This window comes from Lycorma delicatula, chromosome 3 (genome assembly GCF_047948215.1).
Source record: "Lycorma delicatula isolate Av1 chromosome 3, ASM4794821v1, whole genome shotgun sequence".
Taxonomy (NCBI): Eukaryota; Metazoa; Arthropoda; class Insecta; order Hemiptera; family Fulgoridae; genus Lycorma; species Lycorma delicatula.
In genome coordinates, this window is record NC_134457.1 from 92,697,077 (window position 1) to 92,721,004 (window position 23,928).

Sequence of the window (23,928 nt, forward strand, 5' to 3'; positions counted from 1 at the left end):
TTAGGGTGAGGGGTCCGACAAGCACCTACTTGCGCTACCTTGATGAAACCCCTCTCCTTGAAATATGTCTTCGAGTTACTTCTGGTGATGCTTCAGCTGACTCAGTGCTGGAATCTAGTTCAAATACTGTTGAATCTGTTTACAATCAAAAATAAATATTTCTTAATTTATGAATATATCAGTTTAATTAAGAAAATAAAAATCTAGACTTTTTAAAAGAAACTAATATAGTGTTATTAATTTCACATATAAAAATAGCTCATGTTAATGCAGTATTATGTAGTACAATTTACATGTTATTCAGGGTTCAGAATCTAGTTTTTTTTATTAATCGAGATGCCATTGAGATGAACAAGATTTTGCAATCAGAACCATCGAGATGGATCCAAGCTTCATCACTAAAGAACACTGTGTTTAAAAATTTGATTCCGTTATCATTTGATGAGAGACCTAAACCAATGGCAATATTGCAATCGCTTGCTTAAATCTGGAGGCTGAAGCTCTTGGACTAATCGTATGCGCTACGGATACAATTTCAATTTTTTAGCAGGTTTCTGAACATGACAAAATGTTCAGAAAGAACAGACAAACATGACTGAATATGACAAACCAACTTGCGTGGAAAGTTTTTGTAAACTTTTCCATGGAGAATTGAGCAATCTTGTTTTCACATTCTATAAATGCCATCTGTCAAGCGAGTTGGTCGACCACTATGTTTTCTGTCGCAAACACTACCTGTCTCTCAAAATCGGTTTGCTAGCCTAGAAATTGAGATTTTTTCTGGTGGATGAACAAAAACAAATTTATTTTGAAATGATTCTTTTACACTTGCATACGATTTCGTAGCAAAATATTGTTCAAGAATGAAAACTCGTTCTATGGTAAAAGACATTCTGTTCGTAACACGACCGGAAACGGTACAAAAGTTTACACAGCTCAAGGAGAATCAATTCACACTGCCGTATCTATACCGGTTGAGTAGCGCTACCAACTTTGTGTCACAAAACAAAATTTCCCTTTCTTAGAAAAAAAATTACCAGATATTAACAATTGGGTAACAGGACTAAAAAATCACTCTGTATAATTATTAATAGATTAAAAATCAGTTCTGTATGCATTTATATTTAGAAATGTGCTATATTTCTGATCAAACAATATTTACTTATTCCTTAAAAAATAACATATTCATTTCTACAGAACTATTTTTTGTATGACTCAGCACAATACTTTGGTGCGAGAAAAAGGACTTTATTATTTTTTTATAAATTATTGTTATGTTTAAAAGAGCTTGCTATAAATTAATTTTAAATAAAATTAAAAAAATTTGTATCACAGGAAAATTTGTAAATCTATTGATAAAATTTAATCAACATACAAATTAAAAAAATAATGAGAAATTTTTCGAAATCAAGAAATTTTTATTTTTGTTTATTGAGTACAAGTAGTAACCGTGTGATCAAATATTTTTATTAACATTTAAATTGTTAATTATTCTTTGGTTATTTTATTTATTTAGTTCATACACATGTTTATTTTGATCAAGGTTTTACTACTGTTTCCATTGATTTGTCCAGGCATGCTGGGGCAGTTATTATTTTTATCTATAGAGTTGCATATTTATCCAACCCTGTAGTGGTTTTAAAATAAAATATTATTGATATTTCATAATTATCATGAACATTAGATGTGAATGGTATCTGTTGATTTAGTGTATGGGTTTTTACTTGTTGATATATTTTATAATGTTCAAGTATGTTAAGATGTTTTCGTTTATGCGAATAACTAGAATATTAAGCAAGCTTATTGTGCAATATATTTGAATCCTATCGTATAATGAACACTGTAAAGTCAAACTGTTTAATTTATATATAGTGGAAGCATTGTGTTTTGACAGGTGATTTTGCTTTGTGAGTGATGGATTTCTGTTCTAAAGACTACATTATATTCAGCTTTTAAAAATTTCAAATTTATTTCCTCTAAGTTTTTACACACACACACACACACACACACACACACACACACACACACACACACACACACAAACACACACACACACACACACACACAAACACACACACACACAAACAAACACACACAAACACACACACACACACACACACACACACACACTATATATATATATATATATATATATATATATATATATATATTAGTGTGATTGACATGCAGTTTCAGATAAAGATAAAATGAACAAATAAAGAATTTTATAACAACAAAGTTACTATTATTAAACATCTCATAGATAAAAATCACAAATCGAACAACATTAGAAGTACGCCTAATATTCTAATCATACTCAAAAAAGTACAGCGATACATCTGAACATTATAAAATGTACCAAAACAAAACAGTGATTACAGTATCCTAAATAGATACATACATAAAATTCAAATATAAAAAAATTTCAGCAATATGTTAAATACATGTAAATATAAAAGTTACATTTACATTTGGTCCTTTATATAATTAAAAAATCAATAACTTTGTAAAATTTTCAGTGCTGATAGCAGTGGAGAAAAATGTCACCCTATTAAATCATATTATTATGAATTTCTTTCAGAAAACAGAAAAGATCAATTTTTTGAAAGTGGCGAAAACTGTGAAGATTCAAAGCTGTGTAAACTGTCAATTGTTATGGGTTATTAATTATTACTAATGAATACCAAAATAATGGAGTGAAATATTGTTTAATGGGGGGGGGGGGGAGATTAGGATTGCTCTAATTAGATTTAATTGGATTGCAATCCAATTAGGATTGCTCCATACCTCGACCAAATCAGCTCTTCTCAGAGCTCTGACAATAGCCTCCGCATTATTTATTAGAATTCAGGAGGCCTAAATGACAGTAAATTTTTATAATTCAAATAAAACGTCTCCCACGCAGACATGGATGTATATTTTATTGTTGAAGTAGAAGTTGCTACAAAAACCCTGGAATATTACAAGACTAATAGTTATGATGTGACTATACTTAAAAGATCCCACCAAACAGCATCAGGAATCTTCGTGGGAGTATGAAGCAGCCTGATTATGAAGTGCAGTATCATGCATGAGATGGAGGAAAATGACACACTGGAGCTACTAGTCATGATTGATATGGAAAAATCGGCAACATTTTACAGTTTTTAGCTTGTACAACCCTCCAGGAAATTGTCCTTCCTGTGAACCCCTGGAGAGAAACATTCAATCCAATACCATTCTTGCTGGAGACTTCAACAGCCTTTCTCCAAGATGGGGTTACTTTAGATTGATGCCATCTGGAAAGTGCCTTGAAGAAATGATTGGTAATGATAAACCTTCCTCTCACATTCAGGACAACTATCATGACCTGATTTGATTGTTACCCATCCACACTTGTCTGAAAAAACCAAGGCCATCTTGCTTGACGATGCTGGTGGATGTGGTCATACAGCACTTGTAGTCACAGTGGCCACTACAAAAGTGCCATATAATGAAAATCGAGCCCCACGCTGTAACTTTAAAAAGTCAGACTGTAATAAATATAAAAAGCTTATTGACTCTGTGCTTCAGAACTCTGTAATCGCAGCCTCCCCTTAAATAATCATTGGGGCTTTAAACTTGGCCATCCTTGGTGTGCAGGCGAGTTTACTCCTGGGATCAAACAAAGAAATTTGAACCTTTTTGGACTTCAAGACTTACTGATCCCAAGAAAACATGAGACAAAAGCCGCCATAAAGCGGAAAGAACCAAGGCCAGTGAGGACCTTATAACACTTAGAAGAGACCAAGCGAGCCTACAGAAAGACATAACAAGTGCCAAACATTCCGCTTTTAGGAGCTTCTTAGTTTAGTGCATGTTGTTTACTTCAAACAACAAGTTAAAGATGGACACCACAGAAATATGTCTACACTAGCAGTTTTAGTTCTAAACCATTTATGAAGATTATCCGGAACAGTAATGGTTATACATTTATACAGATGGATTATCAGTACCAGGAACAGGAGCCGTGTACTACTACCGCTACTTCCAGGGGCATCTTGCAGTCAGTGCTCCACAGAGCAATTACAATGGAGAGATTGCCACGATTCAAGCAGCCGCCACCCAACTTGAAATCGTTTCCACACGGAAGGCAGTTTTCTTTGTCGATTTGCAAGCAACCATCCGGATCTTGTCATGTAACACTATAATTGACTGCACAAGAACTTTGGAGTGCAGGAAGACTTTAAACAAACAGGGTTGTCAAGGCTGGGAGTTGAAATTCCAATGGGTTCCCAGCCATGTTAACATATATGGTAATGAAATGGCTGACAAATTGGCAAAGGTGGGAACCTCTCTGCTTCAGCCATCCAGCACTCCTTCTCTTGACTCAGCCAAAGTACAAATAAACTCTGCAGTCAATAAATAGACTGACGAAAACTACAAAGAATCAGTGGCAGGCAAGAAGTGGGAGAGCCTGGTCACACATGGCACTCACTATAAGCTATAGCCTCCCTCAAGCAGTTATCATTGCTGCATTTAGATTAAAGCTGGACATGACTATCTGGTCTTGCACCTACATTGTATACGGGTTCTGACATGAGTTTTCTCCAGTGTGCCAACTCTGTGGCCATGAAACTATGGATGCAAACCAACTGCGAACCTGCACAGCTCTGGACTACTTGCAGAGGGATAATGAAGGCCCCGTTTATACAGAAGTCCATCTGTATTGGTCAGCACATCACAAAATGGCTCAACAACCAAGAATGGATGTTGGCTAGTAAGTAAGTGATATTGTTTAATTTAAATGATCTACTGTAGCTGGTTTATTAAATTATTGGCTTTGACCTCTACTATTTTAAGCTTACTTTTTAATCTTCAAAATTTATTATGTTACACCCTGTGATGTTCTAGATATCATGGTATCAGATTTTATGCAACTTTATTGTTTTACCCAAAAGCCAAGTCTGGTTAGTGAAGAAACAAATGAAAATTCTTATAGGTCATTTTTAAATAATTATTTTAGATATGATGATTTTAACAAAATTTTATACTGAATTATTGTAACATGCAAATATTAAAACAGTAAATAAAAATGAAGGAATGATTAAAAAACTCTATGAAAAAAAAAGAATGTACTTATGTTTGAGAATGTATCTTAGTAGTTTGTGTTGATAATGTCTAATTAAAAGTCACAACAAATGGAAGCTGCTTCCCAAAACTTTCTTCACTATAAAAAATGCAGTGATTAATCTTTTCTTAACAAAATGAAAGGAAGCAAAGTATCTACAAAAAATCTTTAAGTTTCTAATTTTAAGCAATAAATAACTTCATAATTATCTTTTGCTATTGTGAGCAAAGGTATCATTGATTCAAACTTTTCTTGTATTTTTTCTTTGTACATCATTTGTGAGGGCCATTCTAAAATTCTCTTCTGATTGGCTATTGAAAATACTTGTATACTGGTTGCAAAATTGAGTATCTACATTGTCTACCATTATTATAAAATTACCGCTACACATTCACCTGTTACCATTCTGTATGTTGCTAAAATAGTAATGGTGGATAAAACTTAAAATACATCATTACAGCTTCTACTGACTATGAGGTGTGTGGTAAGATTAGCTATTGCAAGCAGAACTAGTGTTATTGAGATCCATCTATAATTTTTTTATATAACATTGCTTTATGTCAGTGCTGTAAAAGAGTAGTGCTAAACATTCAGAAACAAGTGCATGAAAGGGAGAAAGAAAAATACTTAAACATAATTGATGAACTCATTCAAAAGGTTGAACAAATCATAATGATAATGATCTCTAAACTTTCAAATCAACTTCCTGAATTGTCAAGTACAACATTTTGAAGGTCAGTCCAAAATAAATAGTTTGAGATGCTCACAAGGAGTGTTGTTCTTGTGTACACCAATGTGCACCTCCATTTCACAGGTTAGACAAAGGTTTCACTTGTACAATTCAAGTTAGAGATTTTTTACTGCTTTCCTGCAACCCAGGATTGACACAAGGTCAACCATCACCTAATTATAACTACTACTGTTTCACAGAGATGAAGGTCAGGCTAGCAACTTGGCCTGTTGAAATCAATGAAGAGCTCATGTTTGGGCTAGGTACCCTGTAGCAAAGATCTATAACAGTCTGTAAAAGCTGGTATTGTGGTACAATAAGTGATTGAATGTAGATGACAATTATGTAGAGAAATAGTTTTTGTGTGTTTATTAGAAAATTATGTATAAAATCTTTTCCTTATAAGAAAGTCTTTTTCACAGTTTCTACCTTTTCCCAGTCAATCTGAAATCAATTTTTGGATAAACCTTTATTTCACTTAACTCCATATTGGTTTATTTTTTAATGAAAATATGAAGTTATTTTATTTCCTTTTTTTAACTTAAATTTTTTCTCATCAGTCAACATGAGAAAATGTGTTTCAAAGTATTTAAAATCAAATTTAAAACTCATTTTCCAAACATATGGAAATTTCAAAGTCTGTCAGACCTAATAAGCAATTACTTCAACAATACTGATAGTCCTGGTAATGGTATTCATTTTGAAGTGGTTAGGAAAACTACTTTCTTTGTTGTCATAAAACATATCTGTGTTCATCTACGAGAGGTTATCTCTAAAGTAAAGACCGTTTCATTGTAAAAAAAATTTATTCTGAAAATTTTATAAATATTTTTTATTTCTCTTAAACTACATACCTTATACTACTTTTCTATATGATCGCCACATTAATTAAGACATTTATTGCAGTGATACACCAGTTTCAATATACCCTCATTGTATTCTTCTGCCGCAAGTCCATTTAGTCACTGTAACAGTATTTTTAAGTTCATCATCATCCGCAATTGTTTACCACTCAAAAATTCTTTCAATTTTCCAAACAAATGGTAATCAGAAGAAGCTACGTCCGGACTATATGGTGGGTGATCGTAAATTTCCCATCCAAATGTTTTCAGTAAATTACATATCGGACCCGCAACATGTGGATGTGCATTATTGTGCAGCATGACAACGCCGTCGGTCAGCCGCCCATGTCGCTGATTTTGAATGGCGCGCCATAACTTATGTAGAGATTCGCAGTAGGCTTCTGCATTTATAATTGTTCCACATGATATGAAATCAATCAGCAGTACGTCAAACCAATATCAAGAGACTGTGGCCATCAGTCTGCATCCAAATGGCTATGTCTTGACTTTTGTTGGTGATTGAGAATGACGCCATTCACTTGACTGCCATTTTACCTCTGGCGTGTAATTTGAAATCCACGTTTCATCGCCGGTAACAATTGAATTATGGAACTCATCAACTTTTTTTGTGTAACGCATCAAAAATTCCAAAGCAGATCCCATTCAGATTTCTTTGTGATGTTCCGTTAAGAGGTGCGGCGCCCGACGTGCACAAACCTTTCTTTTAAGCCTAAATGATCATGAACAATGCTACCAACAACAGCTCTTGAAACATCAGGAAAAAGAAGGGCCAGGTCGGAAATCGTTGAGCGACGATCTTTTCTGATTTCATCATTGACACATTTCAACAAATTGTCTGTGATTATCGAGGGTCTCCTTGAACGTTCGTCATCATGCACATTAATTCTATTATTTTTAAACCTTTCACACCATTTTAGGATGTTTCTTTCATTCATTAAATTAACACCATATACAACAGCTAACTGCCCATGAATATCAGTCTGTTTATTGCTCTGATTGTTTAAAAAACATATGAATCCACTAATCTCACAGTCGATGGCCACATCGATTTCCTATTCATAATGTAATAACATACAAGTAATAAAAGATACTACAACGCGATAACTTACAGATGACAATGCAGTGTGTATATTACTAGCATGGCAATGATCAACACACGTTCTCCAACCTTAAGGAGAAATTTCCCAGCAGTCTTTACTTTTAGAGATATCCCTCATATTTAAAATCCTGTAATGCTATAATGTGTTAACAAATTTTACACCATTCAAATTCGTTGACTAAGTGACTTACATGTTATTTTTTAAAATTTGCACATTGTTGTTGATATACTTTTATGTGGGTCTAGTTTATGAAGTATTTTTAAAAAGATAATTCTGTTGTTGCTTTTTTCTGTTATATTGCTGCGGATAAATGTGTGTTCAGTTTGTAAGATGTAATTTTTATACTTTAATTCATACATATACAGTTGTTAGGATAATTCTTTTCTTAAAAACACATGTTATTTGTAGGTTAAATAAATAATCAGTAACTTATATATTACTACTTATTGTTTTTAGTAAATCTTATTTTTCGGTATATGAGGCTAGTTTTTTGAACATGGTGTACTCAAGATGTGACAGTTTAATTCCTACAATTCATTTGTCAAAAACATAAATTTGGAATGGCACATAAGCGAGTACTGTCACCTTCTGAGCTTCCTCTGAACATTCATACACTAGTTTAGATGGTGTTGCCACTTTTGAAAACAAGTCTGAAATTTTTCTTCCTGATTACTACTGAGTCCCTTTATCACATTATGCATGATATCAATGAGTCCAAAAAATGTTTGTTTTTTTAACACAGACAAATTTGGGTAAATTAACAAGATTACCTAATTTTATAATCAATTTTTTGGTCAGAAACTCTTTCATGAGAGGGAATAATGGCTTGGTGCAGTATTATAATGAATGGTGACTTGTCAGGTCACAATTTGTACCCTCTGAAGAGTATCTTTTAATCTTTTCATCAGTCACTAATCACACAATTATCTATCACACTATACCAAATATTATACTGTTCATAGTTGCTTTTATCATTATTATTTTAGAGTGCTACCTTTCGGGGTTGTTCATGTCTTTTTGCCCATCTTTGAATCTTTTATACCACTCAAAGACAAGTTAACTTGTTCAGAGCACTCATACCATACGCCACTTTTACAATGTTTATTAGCAGTTCTGCTAATTTTTACACAAATTTGATGTCACACTGCTCTAAATTTATATCATTCACTTTTACATCAAAGTTTACTAAGTGATTTTTATTGCTTTTTTTCAATAATTAAATAACGAATGAATCTTGATGACTTGAGGTTTATGCATGTTTTGGATAAAATACATATAAACATGGTTATTTGGTTAATTCCAAACAAATTACTATATAGAGGGGGGGGGGTACAAAATGGCCATTCCAAGAATTAAATTGCCCACTCCTTAAATGTTGTAATAAATATTTATGAACTATTAATTTATTTTCTGACTATTATTATTACTGGTGCTAATAGAAATAACTATCACACACACTATAAAACCCATGTTTCTATATCAGTGAGTACTGATAGTCAGGCATAACCATGCTTAAGTGCATAGGAAAAGAATGAACAAATGAAGAATTGTAAAATTCTGAGGAATAAGTGCAGCAGAGCTTGTATTTGAGAAGCAATAAGATATTTGGAAGCTATGAATTCTCTAAGAGACAAATTAATAAACAAATAAAGAAAAACATAAACGTAACACTACAAAATTATGTAAAATAAAAAAGCAAACAAAAATTAATATTTGCTAATCATCAATAAAAAAAAAAGTTCAGATTCTTTCTTTGTTAATGAAATATAATTAAAACACTCCGTTTAATTTTATTCATTATTGAATAATAATTTCCTATAAACTGATAAAATTTTCACAATACTTGTAACCTATGTGAGTGCCTATGCAATCATGAAATTATGTTTAAGGAAATTTATAAAAATATTAACTTATTAAATCATAATGATAAAGTAAAAAAAAAAAAAATTCAAGTGTAGGAAAAGGGATTACGTGTAAGCATGCCTGTATTACGCTGAGTAAGTGCAGGTGTAGGGTTCCGGTGTGGTTTCTCCCCGCTACTATCAGAATCTGACATGAATGCTGTGCTACTCCCACCTGTTGGAACTGACTTTCCTCCTCCTTTTCGACCAACTGGCAGTGTCTGTTGACTTGAAATGCACGAGATTTCTGAAATGAAATGATTAAAATAGAAATCAGATTTATACAATTGTGCATATTTATAAATTTGAATTCAGTGGAAAGTTGATCAATTAGTTTTTAATACTCAAAATATGCAAAAAGTATATTAAAAATATTTTCATGAGGAATTTAAATATGGTTTTCTAAAAATAGTAGTGACGGAAAAAAAACTGGGTCTGCATTCTTTTAATACTTTCTTGCAATCATAATTGTCAAATGATATTATAGAAAATCTACATAATGAAACTAGTTCTGAAATGTCATCAGTGACCTTGTTTCTTTCCATAGCCTCTTTTTTTATACAAACGTCATATTTCAACTTTTCAGAATGTAAGAGTATGTAACTAAAAGAGTATTGTTATAAGTAAAAAAAGTCTTTATAAGTACTTGTGCTTCTCCAAACTGTTTCATGACTATTATTTCAGATGTATGAAAATTTAAGTCAACAAATTCTCTCTTTCACTCTGTGTGTAGAAAGTGAAGAGAAATTTTTTTGAATAATAACAGGTATGGTTTGACTTACATACTTGAAATTTTGAGTGTTAATTTCATAATGAATAAATTTTTTTGAGGGGTAATACTATTAAAATTTTGATATATCAGATGTTCAGAAGATGTTATAACTCAAAGTGTGATAAGTATGAAATACTTTACTTATGCATATTTTTTTTAGTCTATTAACTAATAACTTCAGAAATAACACTATTAAAAGTTCAAAAACATTAAATTATACCTTCACCCTAAAAACAAAATTTTGAAATTTCTACTGTTTGGTTGTTTTAAATTAATAAGCTGAATTTTAAATAGTATAAGACATTATCAAAGTATAATTAGTTTCTATTTTTTTACGTTTGGGTTTTTGTGGGTAAAACCAGAAGTTTTACCCAGAAAACACAACCAGTTTTTGTGTTATCACTGCCTGGACACAATGTATTTGCTGTAATAAAAAAATAGATATATCATATTATGTATCTAAATTAAAATAATAAAATTACCATCTACTTTATGGCAAATGACATGAATGGTTGAAAAACACTGAAGTAATTTAAATTCTTGAATGTAAATGGACAGTCCTAAGAAATCGTGAAACATAAGATAGCAACATTTCATTATCCCCTAAAATAATTTGCATGTTAGCCCCTAGATGAAACTTGTGATGCAATGCCTCATAACAGATACACTCTACAAGGATGTGGTGCACTGTTAGTCAGCAGTCGCAGGGAAGTAGATCTGTTTGCATCATCAGATATCAATAGGTAAGACTAGTGTGCCCTATTTGTAAACAGCAGATAATAACCTTCTTTTGACAGTTATTTCTGCATGAGGAGTTCCATAGTGATAAAGTGTTCTTAATTGGACAAAGTTTATTGTTCATCGTGTTCTCTCATTCACTTTGCCATTCATCATGAACTACCCTCTTCAGGAGACAGAGAAGATCTTCAGAAGCAACGTGATTAGTAAAAGTAGTCTAAAAATAAGCCTCTTTTGCCGCACTATCTGCGCGCTCATTACCTGAAATTCCCATATGGCTGGGGATCCAGCAGAAGCTCACTGTTGTATTACATTTATTCATTTACGAAATGAATCAATGAATTTCACAGACAACAGGGTGTCTGGAGTACATGTCATTAGTCGCCTGTAGGGCACTCATAGAATCTGAGCAAACAAGAACATGTCGATATTTTGGGCTAATTATATGTGTGGCCTTATTATTGGCATACAGTTTTGCAACAAAAATACTAGTGTTGCTGGGAAGGCCAAACATGCATGTTCTCTTGCCAATCACAAAACCACAATCAACAGAATTAACATTTTTAGAGCTGTCCTTATAAACTGTAACTTCAGGATCCATGCTATTTTAAATATTATAAAATTTGTTTTTGTTAGGCAATTGGATTTGTGTTCTTTTTATTATACTGATAAAGATCAAAGCAGTAATTAACAAGAGTAGGCTGCCAAGGGGGTTAATAACATGGAGCAACAATACGGACTGGAGGTAATTTTATATTTAGAACTGAGAAAAGAGGCTGGGTCTCAGCGCCTTTTCTCAGTTCTAAATATACAAGAGTATATACAGTTATAAATGTATAGTCTTCTTCTTTTTTTTTTTTTGACTAGTGGAGCACTAAATATTGGCTGTTCCTGGTTTCTATTAACATACTGCTTCGAGAATACCACATCAAAAGTTGGATAAGTTGGTTGTGCTATAATGCGAGTCACTTAGGAGAATATAATTTGCTTCCATCTATTACAAAGAGATAGCTCACCACTGTCCACCAGCAGACTTACCACAGGACTTGAGTTTCAAGCCCTGTGGAGTGTGGATACCATGGAAAAGCACCCACGGCAAGACGGATGAATGAATGTTGGACTGCATCAAGCATCTTTAGAGCGGTGGTCCATCCTGACGAATAAGCCACACAGCTGTAGTCTATGTGGGAATGGACTAGAACTCTGTGGAAGTGCAATGTGCATGTACGATCGGCTCCTCAACATGTATTACATAGAACCCTCTGCATGTCTAACATTTTTAAACATTTTACTTTCAGCTCCTTCAAATGTCTTATCCACGTTAATCGCTGGTCTAACACATTCCTAGAAATCTAACTCACATGCATATCTCAACTGGTTCACCATGTAAATACAGCTGAGGGTCTACATATTCCTTCAACCAGGAAAAGCAAATGCACTTCATTTTTTCTGGAGAAAATATGAATCCAGTAGATTTACACCACAATTTTAAGCAGACTATTGTGTTTTGAAGCAGCCTTTCACCAGTAGCTAACATTCTACATGCTACATATATAGAAAAATTATCTACAAATAAAGAATACATAACTGGTTTTTGCAAGCAGTCTGTAATATTAATTATGGTTACAGCAAACAAAGTAAAACTTTGGACACTTCCCTGAGGTACTCTGTTTTCCAGAGCGAAACTTTCGGATAATGTCATTCCAACTCGAACTTAGAAGAACCAACTACTGAGAAAACCGTGTCGTATGCCTTTTGCAAATGAAAAATACAGCAATCATGAGTTGGCGAAATAAAAAGGCATTTCGAATAGCAGCTTCCAGGGCAACTACGTGATCAATAGATGATCTACCCTAGCAGAAACCACACTGTTCTGGGGCGATTAGGGCATTTCTTTCAAGTACCGTACTAGATGACAGTTTACCATTCATTCCATCACCTTGAACAGAGTACTGTTCAAGGAGGAAGGATGATAACTTGTGGGGCATGATTTATTTTTACCAGGTTCTAAACATTCGATGACAAACAGCCCTTGTTTGCAAAAGGCGCAGAGCAATTCAGTCGTTGGTCCTTGAATGAAATTACATAAAGCCCTATGCCAATCTCTTGGTGCATGCTGGTAGTCTTCATTCCACCAAGAAACAGCAGGCAGCCTTGGATTTACAGTTGTTAAAGGGATGAATTCATTCGCACTACTGAGAATTTTGTGTGTAAAGTTGGCAAGTTGGTGGATTGTGCTACAGCTATTGTCATACTGGCCGAAGGAATCCTTGTACCCGATCCAGTCTGCTTTCTGAATCACTCATCAATTAGTTTTCAACTATTATCATATGGATTGAGGGAAGTACTCAAAAATATGAATTCTAAATTTTTTTTTTAATTTTACCATTTTAACTTAATGGGTGGAAATGTAATTATTCATCAAAGTTTGGAAAATTTAAACACATAGATGCAAAACCTACCTGGGAGATGTATGAAACAGTGTTTACACTGCTAACAATAAGTGGAGGGATAAAGTACTTCACAGGTAGTAAGAAACCAGTTCAGCAATTTATCCCTATCTCTGTATCAGAACTTATATAGTTTACTACACACTTTTTATAAGTTTCTTCAGTTTTCTGAACTTTTAAGAGAACTACTGTTATTGATAAAGAAAAATGCTTAATTTTTAAAATAATATTTTTTTATTCAAATAGTTCAAAATATTGTTTTTTAGTATATTTTCTGATACCTTAGCAGGACATTTTATTAAAAAGTTGGTATTTTATACCTTAGCAGTTTATAACATTTTATAATTTAGTTCAGGAATAAATCTGAAAATTCTTAAAACTTTTTACTACTTTAAAAATCATTCTTGGTCATTTATTAATTATTTTCCATTAGATAAAAATATGAGTAGCTAAATAAATAATTATATGAGTAAGATTATAAGGTAAAGAATAATTTAAAATTTTATCACTAAATTAAGATAATGGATTTTGATTTAGTGATAAATTAAGATCCAATAAGATTTTAGTATATATGTGTGCATATATACTAATGAATGGGAGTTTAACTACCATTATTAGTTTTTGTATAATGAAAATTTGATAAGCTGTTTCGCAGTATTATAACACAAAACACTTTTTTTTCTTAGGTAAAAACAAAGAAAATAAGTGTTGTGAGATTTGATTTCTAATAGAATTAAAACAATAAATATAAAATAAGTGTTAGGCACTAAAGAAAAAAAAGATTAAATTATATTTAATAAAAAAAAAAATTACCTAAGCTAAGTCCATCAGGTGGGCTTTTTGAGGTGCTGGGTCTACATCTGGTACGGGAGTAATGAATATCTTTTACAGGTCGCCCCTCATAGCAATCTCTTTGGCTGAATGTTTGGAATTGCAAAGAGTGACCAACTGGCTGTGTTGGAAGACTGAACGTTGCATATGGACAAATTTCATAATCTGCAGACATATTTGGACATGTATTAGTACGACATAATGCTAAATTAAATAAAATCCTCTTAAAAGAAGTGTAAGTAGTTCAGTTGAAAAAGGATATAAAAACTTTTCTTAAATCAAAACTTAATTATTAATTTAGCTTTCTAACACTGGAATTACCTTACCAGTGTATTTTTATAATGGCGCCATATGAAATTAAGATAAGCGCAAGATATGTTGTCATTTCATAAAAAAAGAAGATACACTGGTCTTTAGAGAAAGAAACACTGGTGCTAAATTCACTCGCAGCTTGTTTCTTTTTATATGAAGTTGTTATGAACAGCAAAAGCTGATGGCATGTTTTTAAAGCAGCAATATGACATAAATTTGATAAAGAAAGACAATTAATTCAATGATGTAATATACTTTTCTGTCAGTGAAAACATTCACACATCAACATAACGTGAATAAATATAATGTGAATTTTCAAGAAAAAGAAGAAGCAGCTTCCAGTTAAATCTCAACCTCAAGTTGATATGAATGTTGATACTTATTGTGAGGCCTTGAAAAACCATATCAGGATACTAATAAGCAAAAAGGAATATTGACGTGATAAATCTGCCATACATTGGAACATCACTTATTTGTACGGTTTAAAAGCATCTTTCTAGGACTTTACATGACAACAACAAGATTCAAGATGAAGTAACTTGGTTAAGGTTGATTCCATTATCATGGTATGATAATGAAATCAACCTTGGTTGAAAATCAATTAAGAAAATCATTCCTAGGAAATCAAATGCAATGCAGTTCTTATCAAAGGATGATGACAATTTTATAAAATAAAGACACCAGGTGCAACAATAAAGTAATGAGACTAATTTTTTTAGCAACATGTGGCAACCCTGCAGCCTTCATAGACACTCCATCTTTGACCTGATCTTCCTGCCACTAATAGTCCAAGCGGCCTATCCATACAACTTGTCAGTTTTTAGTAGTGGTGCAGTATGTGGACATTTATTCTGGTCTCTCATCATGGAAAAATGTGGCAGCTGATCTGTTGGAACAAGTACAAATCAACCCAGAATTATTGAACAATGTTATCACTGGTTATGAGAGTTGATTCTTCCAGTATGATCCAGAGACAAAGTGTCAAAGTTTGCAATGGTATTCAAAGAGATTAACCAGACCAAAAAAGTTTGCATAATGAAATCAAAAGTGAAATGCATGCTTGTGTGCATTGTTGATTCCAAAGTCACTATCCATAAAGAATGAGTGCCTTCTGGAAAAACAGTTAATCAACATTTCTACAAGGACATTCTAAAAAGACTTTCAAAACGAGTCCTCCATGTCCATTCAAACACTGGAACGAGTTGGATTCTTCCAGCACGATAATGTGTCATTTCATGCTGCATTGTCTGTAAGCACTTTTAACCTCAAAATGCATTTTAGTAATACTGCAGCCACATCAGATCTCACTTTGACTGACCTTTTTTTTATTCCCAAGAGTCAAATTGGTGGTCAAGGGACATCATTTTCAAACAACAGAAGATGTCCAAAATGCTGTAACAAGGATCTTACACAATATTCCAGAAGAAGAATTTGAAAAATATTACCAGCAGTGGTAGAAGCACTGGAGTAACTGTGTGAAAGCACAAGGGAACTACTTAGAAGGAGATTACATTACAGTTGACTAAAACCTTAAGTAAAAATTTTTATCACATCAGTCTCATTACTTTATTGTTGCAATTTATTGTTGTTCTAAACATATCTCAATCCAAAATAAAGTGCTTTAAAAATTTTCTATACTTTTTAATTTTATTTACCAATATCACCCTTATTGTTTACAATAGTAAGCAGTAAGAAAGATTAAAAAATATCTTTCAATATATATAAAATTATAATTTCCAATCAGATTAGATATAAAAAATGTTGTCAGAAATGAGCCTGGAACACGTTGGTCCATACCTGATGAGGCATCCATATTAAAATAGAATTACTCTAAATTTTTAATTATTTAGATAACATGACAAAAAGGTTCTTTAGTAACTACCAAGAAAACTCACTCCAAATCTATTCATAAAGTATTAGAATATCTAAATAAAATTTTAAAACAACAATTTCATATAACATTAGCAAATTATAAGACAAGATCTCAGGATAAGTCATTGGCAGAGACCTAGACTAATAGTTCAAGGGTAGTAAAAATTAATATTGATTCAACATTTTTTTAACTACATTAAAACTCTAGGAACTGTAATTGCTTTTTTCTAAAACTGAGAACAGATAAGAATGGAGGAATCAATTTTTAAAAAATTAATATGGAATTCTCAGAAAGTAAATAAAACTTTTAATCCTAAAGTGATTACAATGGCATGCAATATAATTTGAAACTCTTATACCAGATGTATCACTTCCTTTATGAGCACTTAGTGAAGAATCTAATTTACGAGCAGGAGACGGTGAATATGCATGTCCTTGTTGGTCATTATTGCGTTGATTCTCTAGTTCAACTAGACTTTTTCCTACTGAAATTTCAGCAGCTTTGTAACCTGAATATTGTCTGAAAAGAAAACCAAATTATGTGATTAAGAAAAAATTTATCTGTAAAACTTACTTTTGATTTTTTTTCAGAAACCAGCATATGTAATCAGTTCACTCACATTTAAAAAAGAAATTTATCATCATCATTAGAAAATCAGTGGGAGATTTTTCCGCTGATAAAATTATATTTATTAGTCAATATTCTACCTCTTAATTATGTAACTAATCTAAATATAAAAAATAGGGCTGAAAAATAATTGTGACACTGTGAACCTGTGACACTCACTTGGTTAACTATCCTTTGAAACCATTTTTACAACAGTGAATACATATATATATATTTTTTTAAATTGATTTTCTACAATCTTCAAATTTATCTTGACCAATGTTATTTAAAGACCTGTTGTGTATATTTTTAACCCTTTATTTAGTATAGCTGTTCGTTCATTTACATCCTCAATAATCTATACACATGGGTGAACATCGTGTTACTATAATAATTTTTCTCAAGGCAGGCATATTATACCTACCAATTCTTGATGTGATCTTTAAAATAAACTGTCATTACCAAAGAGAATAAAATACTTATTTACATGATAGATAATGAGCATTAATTGTAAAAATCTATGAGTGCGCTACTATCAGTTGTAAAGCATCCCTATACTTCTGATTTCCAACTATGTAGATCCAACTACATGATTCCCCTACTGCAGCTGGTCAGGCTTGCTACTAAATTTCACATATGCATAAATCAACAAATATAATAATAACATTTTAGAATAATGGATAAAATTTAGAATATTTATTATTCTATTTAAGTCAACATATTATCATTCAATTTACTGAAATCAACATTTGCATTATGTGGTATAACGATGTATACACACTTGTGTCTGTATTGTATGTGCATCATTTTATATATTATCTTTTTGTTATAAGAAAAAGGCTATTTTACAACCCATACCATTTGTATTCATTCAACTATAAATGACTGAGTCACATAAAAAAATCAGCATCATTATGTAGAACAGGTTGAAAGAAATGTGGATACACCTTTATAAAAAATGGGTTTGACACAATAAAGCATTATACTTTAATCTACAAAAATTTGAATCTGCTATTAAATCTATTTTATGTATGATAATTAAAAATTACATGATATGTGCGACTGAAACAACATAATAATAATAAAAGAGGGAGTAAATAATGCATAGCATAGCAGTTATTTTCATAAACAAAATTGTTACAACAATGATCAGAGATGTAAATGGCCATCTTACTTTTTTATACCACTTGATATTGCAATCTAATAACAGACAAAAATACTGTTTGGATTTGGATTCAAAAATTCAAAAATAATTATTTAATGATAAGATTTTTTTAGTCTGCGTGTTATAAAAATTTTCTCATATAGGTAAAATATAACTTTAGATTGTAATAAATTTTATGTAGCTCCCATTTGTTTTCACAAACCAATATCATTCGAATATGAGAGCAGTGTTGTGTATTGCAGTTGATATTAAAAAAAAAAAACATTAATGCTTTGAATTATTTATTTTTATTGAGAGATTAAACACTAACTGAAAATATTTTAATATTTCACTTTCTTCTGTTTTTGTTGTTGTTAAGTGATTACTCTTTCTTTAGTTGGAATAAGAAGTAATCTGTAGGCTACAGTTGAGTGAAAATAGAATTCTGTGAGTTAGCTAGAGTTTGATGTTGTTTTATTGATTTAACACTTCATTTTAACAATATTTACATACTTCCTTAATTGTATTTATTTATTACTCACAGGACAAGTCCTCTACTCCACTATGTCCACCATAGAAAATGTTGGAGCAGTTTAGAATTATAATTAGTTATTAAAACAGCAGTAATAAGTTGAAAGTAATCATCAGCTAAGATCTGTTCAATAAAAACCACTGATAGCAATCTGATGTAAACCGTGTGCAGTAAAATTAAATGATTCCCACCCATCATTAATTTTGTAGAAGGATTAGATGACATTATCTGTGTGTGGTACTGAAGTATGAATAGAGGATGCTATAAAATTCTTCAAATGCAGAATGAGGATTTTTGGAAGAAAATATACTGTAGTTCACTGTGACCAATTATTTTCATTTTCTTTATTAGTCCACAGTGATTATATTTAAAATCCGAGAGGCCAAAATGCCCTGTCAAAAACCTGTTTTCTGCCAAAACAAAGTACCTTATTTTCAAGTCGTATAATTTGTAGCCTAAAAACAAAGATGATTCTTTGCAATTATTTGAAACAAGTGCATTCTGTATAACCAAACAACTTTTGTGATTGATCAAGTTAAGGTTTGGAACTATACTCAGTAATTTTGTCCAACTACTATTTCATTAATAATATTAAAAAAAAAAAATACTAATGGATTTAATCTAATCTATTTAATTGAAAATTTTGTCATTATTAATTCTTTACTAGCAAGGATAATGTTTGAATTTTGTAATAAGTAATTTAAAATATTTGTAAATCTTATGAATTTGTAATTTAAAATGTTATATAAATCACTGCTGTACAGTGTGTGGCTTATCAGAATAATAGTGCTAACTGTCACTCTATTTTCAGTGAATAGTACATCTGAGATGTATAACACAAAGAACCTAAAAACAGTTGCATATTAAAAAAAAATCATTAAAAAAAAGCTTGGGCCAAAAATATATGCTAAAATATTTAAATTATATTTGGCAAACAGTTAAATGTATATGTTACAATTACATTAAAAAATATAATTACATCATTATACAACAACAAATATAAAACAAATTTTGTTTTATAATGAATAAATTAAACTTTATTAGATACTTATTACAATTAACATGGACATACCTTCTCTTAAACATAATACAAGCACATATACTAAATGCCAGAGTACAAATTATTCCAGAAGTCACAGGAATAATCATATTAAGACGAGATAAAAGGGTTGCTGGTTGTTCTGGTATTAGTTCTAAAGGCACCAACTCTGAAATAACAGAAATAAACATTTCACATTACAGAAGAAATAGTCATCCAATTTTTAAAAGGACTGAATGTAAATACAAAGCAGTATATTAATTTATTATTTAATAAATTATTATTTTACTGATAATTAATATTTCTCATATTAATTTTTACTATTTCTGTTTGAAGAAAACATGAAATCTTGGTTCAAAGTGGTACTGCTTGTTAACACTTAATAAATATTTATTAATTAATTATTAAAGAGCTTCTAAAGGGTTTTAGAAGTTATCTCTGTGTGCGAGTGTACAGACCTGGACATGTTTCAATTTGTTTAGAAAAAAAAACAATCAGTGAATTTTGTCAAGTGCATCAGATATAAGCCAATGATATTTGAAATTTCAACTATTTAAGCCTGAAAGATTAGATGTGATATACTTTGCTTTGATGATTATCATAGGAAGCAAGGCAGTGATCACAAATTTGATGATCAACAGTTTAAAAATCTCCTCTGAGATCACAGTTGATCAAGATAATAGACCAATTTCCATGAAGTGAAATATATGAAAAGAAGGTGTTCTGAATAGTATCAAACTATTATTCCAATAATAATTAATAAAAACATCTATAAACACATCAAAATTGCAAGCTTAGTATATTTATTGCCAGATATGATAAAAATTTTGAATCCATGAATTCATATCAGTTATATCAGATAATGAATTACCATTGTTGAACCACATAAAAAATTGTCTCAATCATAAAATATCATACTCAACTACATCAGTAATGACTTTGTCTGATGTTGACCTTTTAGTCATAATCAGTTTTTTACATGTAATGATGGTAATACATTACGTGGTATTTTATTACAGAAAAGTAGACAACATGTTGATTAAAATTTCATTCTAGTAAATATAAATATATCGGTTTAAATGTTAGACTGTCTAAAAATTGTGAATTGATTTTATTAAATATGGTTTAATCCTTCAAAACAAAAAAACAAAAAAATTAAAAACAACTTACTTTCTTAATAATATGCTTTCAAAAGATTTTTCCAGAATTTTGATGCAGTTCTTTCTACAGTATTTTTACACACTGTGTTATTGCTAATGGTGTTTGTTTGGAAATTGTTATAAAACCTACTCCAAGTTGACTGGCTTTAGTAGCTTGTGATATAATATATTGTTTAGTTGTTTGTCTTGTGATTCATTATGTCCTTTTAGTCAAATTTAGTTTAATAGTAAATTTTAGATTGTTCAACTATATTAAGTTCATAACTTTTGCATCCCACATAAATTTCTCCAAAATCTTCTCCATTTGATCATAAAGTTTCAGAATTTCCACTCTTTATATATGTGATATAATATCCTTGAAGAAAATCTAACAAAACATAATTTATTTGATAAATTAATATTAAGAATGCCATGTGTTTGCATTAGGTGGGAATAAAAGGTCTAACTTAATGTGATAAGCATATCAACCACAGTTTGAGATTTTATACAACCTCTGGATAAGAAACAAAACCCCTAGATGATTCAGTCAGCAAAAAGCTCCCACAATAACTCTAATAGGAAGGATATAGTAACAACACTGCAGGACCACAAATCCTTATGAATCCTGGGTATGTCTGTTGTGTCATGATATTTAAAGAACACAACTGGAAAATTAGGGATGATGGAAAAAATAAAAAATGTCTACAGTAAGGAAGTGTGATCTATCCACAGCAGGATAATAGTAATGAAACCATTCAAAATAAATTTTTTAGAACCGTTCCAGACGCCAATTGTTCATCCTGCCTATAATTCTTCATTAGAATAAAGTGTAAAGACTGATCAATGATTTGAGCTGTATTAATCATGTTAAATACTTGCCACAACATTTTTTTCCTTTATATATTATTAAGCCATGACAGGATAGGGATAGGGCTCTTTAAAGAAAATTCTTATCCATCTACAGATTATTTTAATATCTGGAAGTATCTAACTGAACTGTAAAACAATCAACTAGATTTCCATAAGAATGATACAATCAATATTTAAAATCCTATCATAGTCATAATATTTACCTCCATTTTTAGATCTTGTAGCAAACACATATTCATGCTTTGCGTATCCAGCATCATTATTTGCCACCAGACGGAGGTAATATCTTGTGGCAGGTTTCAGATCAGTAATTGTCACTTCATCATGTGGATTTATATTTGTACCAAGGCTATTCCATTTTAGTTCCCCCTGAGCTCTGTATGCAGCATTGAAATAAAGTACAGGACATAAACTTGTAGGCCAACTTTCTAGAAACATAGTTGCTGAGGTAGAGTTAACTAATAAGAAATCATCTTGTTCAGCAATTCCTGGAACTGAGAAATTCATCATTTTAAAATGAAATACAATTTTATTAAGCACTATATTTAACATTCATAAATAATATTAATCATTTATTTTTAAATGAATACACTGTGTATTCAAATGGGTGTAGAATGATTATCTCACATTATACTTTTATGAGAAAAAGTAAGATCTCTAGTCTATATTCCTAATGCAAAGATTCTAATCCAGAACTTATTGTTACATTCCATAACTGTACGGTTGTGACTATGAGATTACTAGTCATTTCCAAAAATTAAACTTCCATTTCCAGGAATAAAATCTCACGCTAGCCTAAGGAGGAAAAGTGAGAATGAAATGGTTTCTTTCAGTTTGCAATATAGAGTATACTTTTGGGTACTAGTATTTAAACACAGTAATGTACAGGTGATATCCAACACTAAAAGTGACATCTTCACTCTCCTCACCAATGGACTGGATCTATAGAACAATACTTTCTTAGAAAGTAATAATGAGTAATGCTACTTATGATGGTTTACATGTACCATAACCATAAGAAATACGAAGACAGTCAGTGCAAAGCTGGAAATCAATATATTCATATTATCTCTTTGGGAAGCAATGAACTAATAGATATCTTCTCTGTTGAGGAAATATAACCTTACATAGTGTGGTCATAAAGTCACACAACTTATAACAGCATAAATCAGCATAATTAACATAAAACAATTATTATTTTTTTTTGTTTAGTGTCTAGATTTTGTGAAATAGGAAATGTAATTGAATATGCCATTCACTTTGTATGCCACAAAGTGGGCATTTGTCGGTGTTACAAGATGGGAATTTGCATAACATTCATCAGCTGCTTTATGTTCTCAGGAAATTCACAGTATCTCTGAGCTTTAATGGTTTTGAAAATTAAAAATGCTTGAATTTAACTTCATGAAAAAGAAGTTAAACAAATGGTCAGTTCTATGTTTCAGATTAATAGCAGTTAAAAAAATGATGAAAGTAATTTTCAACTACTTTGTAGAACATGTCAATTTATTTCTTTAAAAAAACATATTTACTACTAATGGCAATAAATGTATACTTTGCTTTTATTTTCAGCTTGTATTGACTGTTCAGTGAAGTTTAACAGTCACGCAGAATGGTTTACTATTCTTGACTTTGGACAGACTAACTACTGACTATTTAATAATATTACAAAAACTTTTCAAAATTTTTAAAAACTTGCTTTATACTTTTTAGTCATACTTTAATTAAATTATTATCATACATTGCATGAGTTTAATTAGTAGGTTAATCTGGATTTCAAAAAATAACATCATATATTGAAATTTCTAATATATTTATTTATACATGAGTGATGATGAAATGTTGTAAAATTTGAAACAACAAAAACTCCTGCAACAAGTTTTTCTCATTTTTTTATGTCAAACGGCTATTGGATTTGTCATCTGCGACTCCAAAAACC

At 31.3% G+C, this 23,928-nt stretch overlaps 1 protein-coding gene across 1 annotated transcript in view; it reads right to left on the minus strand.

The window, feature by feature from the left end:
- The window catches only part of LOC142321169 (cell adhesion molecule Dscam2-like), a 154,643-nt gene that overhangs the window by 9,321 nt on the left and 121,394 nt on the right, over nt 1–23,928 (minus strand). Inside the window, exons 23-28 of the mRNA XM_075359163.1 lie at nt 22,193–22,483; nt 20,014–20,149; nt 17,018–17,178; nt 14,457–14,639; nt 9,754–9,930; nt 39–135 (exon numbers count right to left, since the gene is read on the minus strand). Of these exons, the coding sequence (XP_075215278.1) occupies nt 39–135; nt 9,754–9,930; nt 14,457–14,639; nt 17,018–17,178; nt 20,014–20,149; nt 22,193–22,483 (1,045 nt within the window). The remainder of the gene's footprint in view (nt 1–38; nt 136–9,753; nt 9,931–14,456; nt 14,640–17,017; nt 17,179–20,013; nt 20,150–22,192; nt 22,484–23,928) is intronic.